This window comes from Pongo abelii, chromosome X (assembly GCF_028885655.2).
Source record: "Pongo abelii isolate AG06213 chromosome X, NHGRI_mPonAbe1-v2.0_pri, whole genome shotgun sequence".
Taxonomy (NCBI): domain Eukaryota; kingdom Metazoa; phylum Chordata; class Mammalia; order Primates; family Hominidae; genus Pongo; species Pongo abelii.
Window position 1 is genome coordinate 159,593,955 of NC_072008.2, and position 13,553 is coordinate 159,607,507.

The 13,553-nt window shown below is 54.7% G+C and overlaps 1 protein-coding gene across 2 annotated transcripts; it reads left to right on the forward strand.

Annotated features, from left to right (window-relative positions):
* Positions 1–869: 869 nt before the first annotated feature.
* Positions 870–4,889, forward strand: PNMA3 (PNMA family member 3). 2 transcript variants are annotated; one of them, XM_054545215.1, is made up of 3 exons: positions 887–1,065; positions 1,377–2,787; positions 2,909–3,098. In XM_054545215.1, the coding sequence occupies exons 2-3, from the start codon at positions 1,483–1,485 to the stop codon at positions 2,969–2,971; spliced, it is 1,368 nt and encodes a 455-aa protein (XP_054401190.1). In that variant the 5' UTR covers positions 887–1,065; positions 1,377–1,482; the 3' UTR covers positions 2,972–3,098. The 2 variants fall into 2 exon arrangements, with proteins under 2 accessions (XP_024096773.1, XP_054401190.1); XM_024241005.2 differs by having other exon boundaries at positions 870–1,065; positions 1,377–4,889.
* Positions 4,890–13,553: the final 8,664 nt, after the last annotated feature.

Here is a 13,553-nt window from a genome sequence, read left to right on the forward strand (position 1 = left end):
CACTCCCTTCTTCATTTGGCTGCTGCCCTGGGATCAAACGGATACAATAGAACCCACGGCGCACGGCTGCCAAGGAAGGGCAGGCCCAAGGGATTGGGCTCCAAGTCCTGGAAGTGGTTTCCCAAGTCACTAGATTTGCAGGGCGCAAAACCGGAAAGGTCCCTGTAAACCTGTCCACTGGCACCTGGGCAGCGAAGCGCTTTGGCCGGAGGGCTGCAGGTCCCAGCAGCGGGATGGACAGCGGGGAGATGGCGGACCCTCCTTGGGGTGGTGTGCGTGACCTGCATGAGTGCCTGGGACATCTCCTGCACGGAATGGCACCCGCACCAGGTGCCCCTGGCCTCGCCTGGCCTCGCCAGCCAGAGGACCAGTCCTGGACGGGGAGGGGGAGGTCAAGAGCAGGTGAACAGGCCCCAGAACCCGGCTCCCTGGCCCTGGCCATAATGCAGAGCTGCCGGGCGCACCTCAGACCACTCCCTGGCCCTCTGGTGGGCACGCCGGGGTGCAGACCTCTCGCCCCGCTGGCACCTCCGTGGCACGTGCGGGAGGGGCAGGAGCCGGGACCAGGAACCACTGTGGTGAGAGCCAAAGGCACGGGGACTGGCCGCCACAGACCTTTGGACACCGCAGTGGGGTTGGGGGTGGGCGGGCGCTTGTGTGCCCAGGGGCCCGGGGCCCCCGTGGCGGGGGGGCTAGGGGAGAGGAGCAGGTGACGTCACCCGGGGACCTGGGGCCCCCAGGGGCGGTGGCGAGAGCCCAGCCTCGTGACCCGTCCGCGCCAATGGCCCTGCGGTCTCCCGGACGACGCGGAGGGGTCCGCGCTGCACCACCGCCGCGCCCCCGCCCCGTGTCCGCACTGCAGAGAGCCGCGGCGAGTAGGCGCCGGCGCACTGGCCCACGTGCTGCGCGAGCGAGGGAGAGCCACAGTCTGAGCGAACGTCCGCGCTGGGAGCCCGGGGCGCCCGACCCTCGTCCGCCGCCGCCGCCGCCGCCGCCGCCGCCGCGCATAGCCCCCGGAGAGCCCTGTGGGGACCCCGACCAGAAGGGACCTTGCCCCGGGAGAAGGTAACAGACCCACCTGGGGAGGGAGACGCTGGGCTGCGGGAGACTCCGCCGCCCCTCCCCTGTCCGCCCTGTCAGAACTGAAACAGCCTTCAGGGCAGGGGTCCAGGGTCCTGGGGCGGCGCGGGGAGGGGGCTGAGGCCAGCAGAGACCCCACGGGGGGTGGGGGTGGGGGACTGGGCAGGGGCGGGGCCTGGCTGCAGAGGCGCCGCCAGGGGAGGAGGGCGGCTGGGGGTGGGGGTGGGGGTGGGCGTGGATGTGGGCGTGCGGAGAGGTGGGCATTAACCTCGCTCTCGCCCTGCTCGCATTCACAGGCTGTGGAGACCTGGGCCTTCTGCGATCACCCTAAGAGCTGATCCAGATATGTGCCTCACGCCCTGATCACTCCCCCCAAATTAGTATCCGCAGAGATTCGAGGACATGCCGTTGACCTTGTTACAGGACTGGTGTCGGGGGGAGCACCTGAACACCCAGAGGTGCATGCTCATCCTGGGGATCCCCGAGGACTGTGGCGAGGATGAGTTTGAGGAGACACTCCAGGAGGCTTGCAGGCCCCTGGGCCGATACAGGGTGATTGGCAGGATGTTTAGGAGGGAGGAGAACGCCCAGGCGATTCTACTGGAGCTGGCACAAGATATTGACTATGCTTTGCTCCCAAGGGAAATACCAGGAAAGGGGGGGCCCTGGGAAGTGATTGTAAAACCCCGTAACTCAGATGGGGAATTTCTCAACAGACTGAACCGCTTCTTAGAAGAGGAGAGGCGGACCGTGTCAGATATGAACCGAGTCCTCGGGTCGGACACCAATTGTTCGGCTCCAAGAGTGACTATATCACCAGAGTTCTGGACCTGGGCCCAGACTCTGGGGGCAGCAGTGCAGCCTCTGCTAGAACAAATGTTGTACCGAGAGCTAAGAGTGTTTTCTGGGAACACCATATCCATCCCAGGTGCACTGGCCTTTGATGCCTGGCTTGAGCACACCACTGAGATGCTACAGATGTGGCAGGTGCCCGAGGGGGAAAAGAGGCGGAGGCTGATGGAATGCTTACGGGGCCCTGCTCTTCAGGTGGTCAGTGGGCTCCGGGCCAGCAATGCTTCCATAACTGTGGAGGAGTGCCTGGCTGCCTTGCAGCAGGTTTTCGGACCTGTGGAGAGCCATAAAATTGCCCAGGTGAAGTTGTGTAAGGCCTATCAGGAGGCAGGAGAGAAAGTATCTAGCTTTGTGTTACGTTTGGAACCCCTGCTCCAAAGAGCTGTAGAAAACAATGTGGTATCACGTAGAAACGTGAATCAGACTCGCCTGAAACGAGTCTTAAGTGGGGCCACCCTTCCTGACAAACTCCGAGATAAGCTTAAGCTGATGAAACAGCGAAGGAAGCCTCCTGGTTTCCTGGCCCTGGTGAAGCTCCTGCGTGAGGAGGAGGAATGGGAGGCCACTTTAGGTCCAGATAGGGAGAGCCTGGAGGGGCTGGAAGTAGCCCCAAGGCCACCTGCCAGGATCACTGGGGTTGGGGCAGTACCTCTCCCTGCCTCTGGCAACAGTTTTGATGCAAGGCCTTCCCAGGGCTACCGGCGCCGGAGGGGCAGAGGCCAACACCGAAGGGGTGGCGTGGCAAGGGCTGGCTCTCGAGGCTCAAGAAAACGGAAACGCCACACATTCTGCTATAGCTGTGGGGAAGACGGCCACATCAGGGTACAGTGCATCAACCCCTCCAACCTGCTCTTGGTAAAGCAGAAGAAACAGGCTGCAATTGAGTCGGGAAACGGGAAGTGGGCTTGGGACAAGAGCCATCCCAAGTCCAGGGCCAAGTAGGCTCGGGAGAACAGGGCAACATTTCCTACCACAGGCCAAGGAGACAAAAGAGATATTGGAAGGAGGGGAAAGAGAAGCCCAGACAAACAGCAGATGAGTTGAGTGGGGCAGAGGGACAGGGCAGCCAGACCAAGGCCAAGCCTTCTCACTCTCTGCCACCTGGAAGGGACTTCAGCAACCAAGACCAACTGGCAACAGGCTCAGTGGGGGTCAGGTCCAGGTCCCCGAAGAGGTGCTGGAGAGGAAAGCAGGGAGCCACTGCATCCACCACATGGGGTGCCTGGGCCTCAGATGGGGACCTCAACGAAGCAGAAGCTGAAGAAGGTGCGGCTGGGAGTTCTGTCCTGCTCATCCACCCACCCCTAAATACCCACCCTGTGGACTTTGAGCTGAGCATGCCCACTGGCCCCCAGGCCACATGGGACCTGGAGGAACCTGCCTGGGGTCTGCCCCTGCCAGAAGGAGCCAGGGCTGGTGAGGAAGAGCTGGGGGGCAGAGGTAAAGCCCTGCAGGGGAGGCCACAGGGTCCATCCCGTCTTCAGGATCATCTACGCTGCACTAGGGGAGCCCCAGGAAGGCAGCACCCTGGAGGCCCTGTGCCAGTGAGGACAGGAGACCCTAAGGCCCTGGGAGCCCAGTGCCAGCCAGAGGTTGTGCAGGCAAGAAGACCAAAGATTGATGAGAAGACCCCCAGCAGGGGTACTGGGTACCCGGCAGGCCAGTGCCCTCACAGTTGACTTGGACCAGGGAAGTCTTTGTTGCAACAAAGGGAAGTCTTTGTTGCAAAGGAGGAGGAGGAAAAGGGAGGACTTGGTGGGGTTTTGTTTCTTCTGCTTGTTTCTGTACAGGGCCGCCAGACTCCTGGAGAGATCAGGCAAGGAGAACCTGGGGCTGCCATGGCCAAAGCAACTCAACAGATGCCGATACCAAGGCCAGCCCCAATCCTGCCACCTTGGGGAATCCAGCCTGGAGGCATCCCCTAAGCAGCCAGCCGTGGCCTGGGTGGAGGCACCTGAAGACGTCTGTCTCAAACTCCCTCAGCCCTGAGCTGGGAGATGACAGGGGGAAAGAGGCCCTCTCAAGGGTGCCAGATGCCTGGGTCTCCCAGGAGGGGTTCCCTAACTCACCGCTCCTGGGGCAGGCTGCCCCCTGTTCCAGGAAGCTCATCCTCACCTGTGTAGGCCCCTGTAGTGACCCACGCATCCGGCAGACGCCCACCCACCGCTAGTCGTTGTTCCTGCGCAAAGTAGTGTGCTGTGCACCCACCCAGGTGGCCGCCTCTGGGCCCTGGGCACATGCTGGGAGCTTCCTGTGAGCCCAGGCTCTGCTCACTGCTGTCCCGCGTCATCAGCACCACCTCTGCTTTCCCTGTGTAGATCTAGGCCAGTGGCTGCTTGTTCTTGTGGAGCTGTGTGTGTTCTTCTCTGAGCAGCTCCTCCCCGGAGTCCCCCAGCACAGTCCCAGGAGATGACAGGAAGGAAGCGCCAGGGCACGGTGGACGCTCACCCCGTGACCACGATGGTGACTGTGACTGTGGGAGGAAGAACTGGACCCAGGACGGAGCAGGGCTGCCCTGCCTGAGGCTCCTGAGGAGCTTTGTGCTTTGGTGTTCCACCCCTGTTGTTACTCTTGACTCAGTTTCCTTGACCTGATGGGGTGTTCCCTGCTGTGTTTTCCAATGTCCTGTGACTGTCCTGTGAGGGCCATAGGGCAGGGCCCTGCCCCAGCAGATGGGCTTGGGAGGGGGCTCCCTAAAGCCAGTGGACACTGCCAGAGTCCACCGTCCTGGCAAGAGGCAGACCCTGGGGCCCTCAGGAAGGAGGGAGGTGGCAGTGGGGGCTGCAGCAGGAGTAGGAGCAGATGAGGCGTCTTGCCAGGAACCTCAGGAGGAGGGGGCCCGGGACCTGTGTGGGAGCTGTGTCCTGTGGTGGCCGTTTGCAGTTTCTGTCTGTGTTGTGATTCCCTTCTCTTCAATGGTTTCAGTACATGTTTCTCTTCAATAAATTTCATTCAGTGTTCCAGCCGGCCTCATCTCTGCTGTGGGAAACTGGGGGTGAGGTTGGCTGGGGATGGGGTTGGATGGGGTGAGGGCCACAGTGGCTTTGTTAACACTGGTGTATACTTGGGGCTCGGTCTACAAGGCATTCTAGAATGCCCTATCTGCGCATGTTGGTTATGAGCTAGGGTTCACGGCCCACGGACCCAGGCAAAGAAACCCAGCTGAGCAGGCTGGATAGTCTCAGTAGACAGGACTATCCAGTAGGTAGGCCCAGGCAGTGGCTGGTTGGGTCCTCAGGGCACTGGTTGAGTTTCTCAGAAATGAATAACACATTTAAGGAAGGGTGAGGGACAGCAGGCTGGACCAGTGGCCCCAGGATCCCTTGTATCACTATTGGGGGCTCAGGGCTTCCACACCTGGAGCATCAAAACCAGGCCCATCTCTGTGAGTGTGTGTGAGATGGTGAATATGTGTATGTGTACTAGTGATTGTGTGAGAGTGAGTGTAGGAGAGTGAGTCTGTGTGTGTCATGTGTCAGCGAATGTGTGAATATGTGAGTGAGATGGTGTGTGAATATGTTAATGTGTTTGTATTTGAGTGTGAGTATGCATCAGTTTTTGTGAGTGAATGTGTGTTAGTGCTCAAATGTATGTTTATGTGTTTAATGTATATGTGTGTTAGTAAAAGTGTGAATATGTGAGAGTGAGACGGTCTGTGAATGTGTGTATGACAGTGAATGTGTGGGTGACTTTGTGTTGTTGAGTGTGTACATGAGTGAATATGTGTTTCAGAGTGTGTTAATGTTCATGAGTTTGTGTGTGCGTATGCGTGAATGTGTGGAATGGGTGAGTATATGTGTGAGTATGTGTGTTAGTGTGTATGAGACAGTTTATGAGAGGGTGTGTGAATTTTCGTGTGAGTGCAAATGTTGGGTGATTGATTTTTTTTTAAATTTCTTTAAGGGATCAAGAGAGTTGGAAAGAAGGCAGAGAGAGGTAGAAGTTTCTTTGCCACAAAACAGCAGTGAGACTTTTGTTGCCTCTAGGCTGATGGCCCTAGAGCTGGGCCTACTAGCTAATCATCCATTTCTGATCCCTGGCACATTCCTATTTTTAAGGTTCACATGGCTTCTTGGCCTTTTGGCTACGATCAAGTGCAGTATCTATTTTAAGGTCTCTAATCTAAAAATGGATATGTGTTACAGTTATTGTGTGATTAAAGCTGATAGAAACATCCTCGTATGAATCTCTGTGGACTTTTGTTTTCCTTTCTCCCGAGTAAATACCTAGGAATGGAATGGCTGGGCCACAGTGTAGTGGTATATTTAACTTTATAAGAAACTTCACACAGATTTCCAAAGCTATTGTGACAATTTATACTCCAATGAGCAGTGCCCGTTTCTTAGGGTACTCCAAAAAATCTTGTATTGCCAGCTTTAAACTTTTAACCATTCTGTTGGGTGACTCATTGTGGTATCTCACTGTGGCATTAGTTTGCATTTCTGTGATGACTAATAATATTGAGCACTTTTTTGTGTGCTTATTAGCTATCTGTCTTCCTTAGTGAAGTGCCTGTTCAAGTCCCTTGCCTAGTTTTTACCTGGGTTTTTTTATTTTTTATTTTTTATTAGAGTTGTGCAAGTTGTTAAAATACTCTGGATACAAGTACTTTGATATATGTGCTGGGAACACTTTTTACCAGTTGTGTCTTTCTTATGCATATTCTTAATGGTGTCTGTTCATAAGCAGATGGGTTTAATTATAATGAAGTCCGTTGCATCATTTGTTTCTTTTTACAATGACCACTGCCTGGGTCTTGCCTAAGATATCTTTCATTGGCCCACATTTGCAAACATATTGATCTATGTTTTCTTCTAGAACCTCTGTAGTTATAGCTTTTGCATTTAGGTCTTAGAATAGACCTATATTGGCTGGGTGCAGTGGCTCACACTTGTAATCCCAGCACTTTGGGAGGCCAAGGTGGGAGGATTGCCTGAACCCAGGAGTTTGAGACCAGCCTTAGCCTCAACAAACAAACAAACAAACAACCCCAAAAATTAGCTGGGTGTGGTGGTGCATGCCTATTATCCCAGCTACTTGGGAGGCTGAGGTGGGAGGATCTCTTGAGCCCAGGAGATTGAGCCTGTGCTCTAGCCTGGGCGACAGAGCCAGCTCCTGTCTCAAAAAAAAAAAAGTACCTAAATTAGTTTTTGGTGTGGGGTCAAGATGCATTTGAAAAGACTTTCCTTTTGACATTGATTTTATTTAGAGTGTTGGTCAAAAAATGTTTGACTTTGTACCTGTGGGTCTATCACAGGGCTCCTCTCTTCTACATGTTTCACTTCTAAAGCTTCCATTTGATTCTCCATTATCAGTGTCGTTTTTCTGTTGAGATCCTTCCTTAATCATTTCTTCATCATTTTCATGTTTCTCTTTCAATTCTGGAACAATACATTTACTTCTAATAACTGTGTTTAAGTTATCATCTGCTAATCCCATTGTCCTTGCCATTCCTGGGCCTATTGAAACATTTTCTCCTTGGTATGGGTCACGTTTTTCTCATTCCCATGTCTAGAAGTTTTTGTGTAAAAGCTGGATATTTTAGGTTAGGATGTAAAATATCTTGGTCTTGTTGTTTCCATTAATTCTGTGTTGAGTTGTTCCAGCAGGCAGTTTGTTTACTTACAGACCAGCATAAGCCTTTGAAGCCTTGTTTTTAAACTTTGTTAATGTGGGTTCTCATTCTACCTTAGACTTGCTCCCGAGGTGTGGCATTTCTAGGCTCTGTACTGAATGCCCAGCTATTTCAATGTGGTCTCTCCGCTGTGGCTGGTGGGATATTGAACATCTCTGAACACTGTGTGAGCTTTGACAATTGTCCACCTCACAGCTTTGGAGGTGTTCTGTGCTCAACCTTGTGGTGTCTCTATCTGAGCAGAACTTAGTATGCAGCCAAAGACTCAGTGGGAACTTTGTGAGGTGCTCTGGAGCTCTTTCTTTGCTCATTTCCCTTCTCTTCTGTACAGTGACTGCAAATTCTAGAAACCCCAGTGGCATTCAATTCCACAGCTCAGTGAGAATGCCACATGCCGTTTGCATTCTTCCTTTGCTTTGCCATAGACTGTAAGTGCTTCTAAGCCAATATCTGGGCTGATCTTTGGCCCTACATCATTTGTTTCCCTTCTCTCAAAACTTGCAGTCCTGGTGAGCTCTCCACAGCCAAGGCACTCACTCTTTGATGAATGTGGTTGAATGAGCTGTAGATATTTGGAGGCTGTAGTGAAAGTTAGTGTGGCTGGGTCCCAGGGTGATGGACGGAGAGGCAAGGAGAAGACAATAGCTCCATAGGGAGGTCAGACAGGGCCACGAAGGGTCTGTAATGCTAAGTACTTTGCTAACGACTTTGGACTTCTGCCCTAGAAGTGCAGCAAGGCACCTAGGTCTTCAGGGAATGACCACTGCCCTGAGATTTGTGAAGGATAGGAATGACCTGCTCATGTCTGTGAACTAGAAAAGTCAGCGAGGAAGCAGTGTTAGGGATAGCTTGGAGGGGGCATTTGTATACACCAGAGGTGGCTACAGAGGTCTATATGTTGGCTAAATCCAGGGACTACTGAGTGCTCTCCTCTGCTGAGGTTGGAGAGACATCAGAGCCAGGAGACAAGGAGATTTCTGTTGGACAGGGTCTCTTTCCAGTCTTGAGCCACACTTCCCCTTGGGAAACTAGAGTTTTGACTGATCATCAAAAAGTCCCTAGAGGTAGCTCTTGTCAGCTAGTACTACTCACCTTCTTCCCATCCCCCCATCCAAAACTCCAGGCCATGGGGTCACATTGTGTCACAAGAGGGAGGGCCTGGGATCTTCCGGAGGCCATGTGCTGCTGGCTGCCTTCTCTCCTCTGAGCTGACACCCTTAAAAGCCTTATTTCTACCAGAAAGTGTGGTATGTCCTCAAGGAGGCACAGTTCAGCCCAGCTCAGTGTGATTGTTAATACTGTCAACTTGATTGGATTGAAGGATACACAGTATTGTTCCTGGGTGTGTCTGTGAGGGTGTTGCCAAAGGAGATTAACACTTGAGTCAGTGGGCTGGGAAAGGCAGACTCACCCTTAAACTGGGTGGGCACAATCTAATCAGCTGCCATCGAGGTTAGAATATAAGCAGGCAGAAAAATGTGAAAAGAGACACTGGCCTAGCCTCCCAGCCTGCATCTTTCTCCCATGCTGGATGCTTCCTGCCCTTAAACATCGGACTCCAAGTTCAGTTTTGAGACTCAGGCTCTCCTTGCTCCTCAAGCTTACAGACAGTCTATTGTGGGATCTTGTGATGGTGTAAGTTAATACTTAATAAACTCCCACATATATACATACATATATATATACACGCTTAATAAACTCCCATATATATGTATGTATATATATCCCATTAGTTCTATCCCTTTAGAGAACCTGATATGCTCAGCTCCAACAGACTTTCACAGCATAGGCCCATCCTTCAAGCAGGCCACTTGCTTGCTGTGAGCTATGACTGTGAGCTATCCTATTGGTTTGCTCCTAAAGTCTTGCCTACAGGGAAAATTTACTGTGGCATCCCTCAGGGAACTTGATCACTGCCCAGTGCTCACAAACTCATGATTTGAGAAAACCATGGGCATCTTTTTCTTGTGGCTAACTAGACCAACGAGGAAACTATCTTCCACAGAACCAACCAAAAGGACACAGACAAATGGCCTGAACTTCACAGAGCAATTTGGAAGCAGGCAACAGAAAAACACAGCACAGAACACTTATGGGGCCAACTCCAGCCAAACCATGATATTTCCTTGGCAACCATGGTCCCAAAATTCACTCTGATATGTGATATGAGACACCGTTCAACACACATAGCACCTGGGAAGCCAGGACCCCGGAGTCCTCCAGGAGAGGACAGGGACACGAGTCCCTGGGACCAGGGGGCAGCCATCTGCAGGCTTCTCTCCCGGAAACTGTGGCCCTGCCCCTGAATGCTGGTTGACTGCTGAGTCACCATCCAAACTCCAAAGTCAAAGTGAGGAGGCCCGGCAGGCTCGAGGGCAGAAAGAGCAGGAGCGGGGGCCTCTGACAGGAATCCCTGGACTCCTGGCAGAAAGGGCCAGCCATGCACAGATGACACTGCCTCCACAGGAGGAGAGTGAGTGTGCCCCATGGGTTGGAAGAGCCAGTGGCACACACGGGAAGGAAGGAAGCTGGAAGGCAGCTGTGGGAGGAAAGATGCTGATGGCATCTAGCTGCAGGCAAGCTCACTGGGAGCAAGCACGGGGCTGAGCTTGCTATGAAGGCCATTTCAATCCCGAACCAAGGCAGAGAGAACTGACAACCAATGCAGTTGTGCCCTGAGCCCCATGGCAGCACCCAGCCCACTGCTACCGGCCTCCACAACCAACGCCCCACCGACGCTCCTCCAGAGGGACTTGACTTCAATGAGTTGAAGACTGTGCCGCAGGCAACCAGCTGTGTCAAGGACCAACGGAGAACAAGCTCACACTTATTCAGCCCAGGAGGACCCTGAGTCTGGGAAGCATGGCGTGCCACATCGGGTTGTCCCTCAGAAAAACCCTGCTAGCTGGGAAGGAGCCACCTGCACCTGTGAGGCTGCAGAGGGCAGGCTAGGGGCAGGGCAGGTTGTACGTGCGTGTGCATGAGTGTGTGTGCGTGCATGCGTGTGTGTGTGTGTGTGTGTGTTTCGGTGTGTGGGGGGGTGGGGCACAGCCAGACGGAAGCTGAGGAAGTACTGCTCCCCCCGCCCCAGGTAGGGGCAGCCAGCCAGGGAATGGCAGGGTCATATGGCAGGAGGCAGGTGCTAGCCTGGCAGCCCAAGGGCCTGTCGTGGGCTCTGGGCAGGGCAGAGAGCCGTCGGGAGCAGAATCAAAGAGGGCACTGGAGGAAGAAGCTTCTGAGCAGTCAGAGCAGGCCGCGGCCGGTGGGGAGCTGGCCCGAAGCCACAGATTGGGACGCTTTGGCCCTGCCTGAGGTAGGACGGTAGGGAGGAGCCCCAGGCTCTCCCTGGAGGACACAAGAGGGCCTCCGTTGGCTGTGCAGAGCCTGGGCCCTCGGACATTGTGGTGCACAGCAAAGAAGCCCTTCCTGGTTCAAGAGCAGACAATGCTCCCACTCAACTTGTGGAGGCTGTAAGGGACACGTCCGAGGTCAGCCAGCTGGGAGGCAACCAGGTGGGCAGAAACACACACGGAGACCTCCTCCGCGTCCAGGCCTGTGTTGGAGGCACTCAGCAAGGCTGGCCGTCCTTGGGACTTGTTTCTCAAGAGCCAGTACTACAGCAGGTGCTCTACGGAGGCGTCTGGTCACCAAGCAACCCAGAGCCTTCTGTGAATCTTGATTGCAGCATCTCCAATCAAGTGCCACCTCACAGTACAGTGCTTCCGTGTTTATCCCTTCAGGTGTCCAACATCTGCTGGGCACGCTGGCTCTGTGCAGTGCCTTCTGCTGGCAATCGGGGGGACCAAGCCAAAAAGATGGAAGCCTCTGGGAGCCAAACCAAGCAGGGACCACCTATACAATTCCTTTACCTTTACCAGGGAGTCTGCCTGCCCACAGGGCAGGGCTGGGTGCTGCGGGGCAGGGTGGGGAGGGACGGGAAGATGGAGAGTGGCAGGCTGGCGGGAGGGAGGAAGAGGGCAGAGCGAATGTCTACCTGGGTGTCACACAGGCCACTCGAATGTGACCACGGCCACAGGAACTCATCCCCATGCCCGTCACCCCTCTTTCCACAAAAGGCAAGAGGAAAGACAACTGCCAGCATGATCCCCATGTCAGACAAGGGTCCTGCCTTCCACCCAGTCCACACACAACAAGGAACCGGGGACCCTGCCTGAGCCTTCCCCGGGCCTTCTCCTTCTCTAGAGCCTGTATCTTCTGCTTTCCCTTAGACCCTCCTTGCCCAGCCCCGGGGTCGGGGGGGCCTGGACTTGGGCTGCAGCCCCCTCGCTGCTCCAGGCTTCCCTTCCTGCTGATTAGCTCCCCCACACGGCTGGCCGGCCGGTCTCAGCATCACCACCTCCTGGCTTCAAACCCATCGGGGCTCCCCACAGCCCTCAGGATAAGGTCCCGGTACCCTGGCAGGCTGGAGCAGGCTGACAGATTCAGGCACTTGCTGGAAAGAAGGCACCGAGAGCCTCCTCTGGGCCACACTCTGTTCTAGGTGCTGGGGATCTCAGGGTAGGAAACGCTGTACTACGGTTTGAACGTTGTGTCCCTGACAAAATTCATGTTGAAAGTTAGTCTCTAACGCAGCAGTGTTAAGGGGTGAGACCTTTAGGAGGCAATGAGACCATGGGGGCAGAGCCCTCAGGGATGAGAGGAGTCCCTTGTAAAAGGCTGGAAAGCACTAGGTAGGCCCCCTTTTTGCCCTTCCCTCCCCACGACCATGTGAGGACGCAGGCACAAGACACCATCTTGGAAGGAGAGACTGAGGCCCCACCAGATGCTGAACCTACTGGTGCCTTGATCTTGGGCTTCCCAGCCTCCGGAATTGGGAACAAGAAATTTCTGTTCTTTTGTAAGTTTCCCAGTCTCCAGTGCCTTGACTTTGAGCTTCCCAGCCCCCAGAATTGGGAGCAATACATTTCTGTTCTTTGTAAGTTACCCAGTCTCAGGTATCTTGCTATAGCACTGCAAATGGGCTAGACACACAGGCAAGTCCACCCCACCTTCTGGGGCTCTAGCTTGCCATCTGGGGAGGGAGCCCCTGATACCCAAAAGCAAAGACTCAGACCAGCATTTCTCACGTGCCGACACATGTACTGATGCCGCCAATAAGAATATAAACCGAGGGCACGTGATTTGTGTGTCCCAGCAGAGGGGGCCTATGGGAGGAGGGGACAGTTCAGCTGAGACATGAAGGAGGAGGAGGTGCAGGAGGAGGGGGAGGAGGAGGAAGTGGAGGAGGAGGGGGAGGAGGAGGAATAGGAATAGGAGGAGGAGGAGGAGGAGGAGGAGGAGGGAGAGGAAGAGCAGGAGGAAGCTGCTGCCACAGAAGGTTCTTGGGCCTGGATGGCTCACACAGAGGAAGGAGGGATGGCAAAGGCCGAAGGTGGGAACAAGCCCTGTGCCGCGGGGCCAGCTGAACAGGCCAGATCGGCAGGAGTGTGGTGAGAGGAGCTGGGGGCACGGCAACATGGGGTGGATTTCGGGGAAGGAAGGAGAGCATCAGAGGAAGCCAGATCCCCAGGAGCAGCGTGGGGGTGCTCTTGACCAGGATGGGGACTTTGAGATTACTCTAAGGAGATGGGGTGCCACAGGGAGGAGCAGGGTCTGGTGGTGTTGCAAAAAGATCACCCTGGCTGCTGAGGGGGTGTTGGTGGAGCAGGGAGGAAGCGGAGTGGAGGCACGGAGAACAGGAGACAGGGCGGGCCAAGGACCACGGAGATGAGAAGGGTAGCAGTCTTGGACCAGAGTCAACAAAATCCAATGATGGGTTAGATTGATTGGGAGTGAGGAACAAAGGAGAGGGGAGAGGACCCTGGCTGCTTTGTTTGAGTCACCGGGTAGAAGGCAGAGCCCTTTGCACAGACGGGGAAGCCTGGGGACAGTGTAGGCATGGTGAAGGGGACGAAGCCCTCTGGTTTGAACATCTTAGCTCTGAAACGTCTGTGGGGCATCCATGTGGGCAGACGGATGGGTACGT

What these genes read in the sequence shown, in the direction of transcription:
- PNMA3 (XM_024241005.2), top strand. Translation starts at nt 1,483, where the DNA reads ATGCCGTTGACCTTGTTACAGGACTGGTGTCGGGGGGAGCACCTGAAC.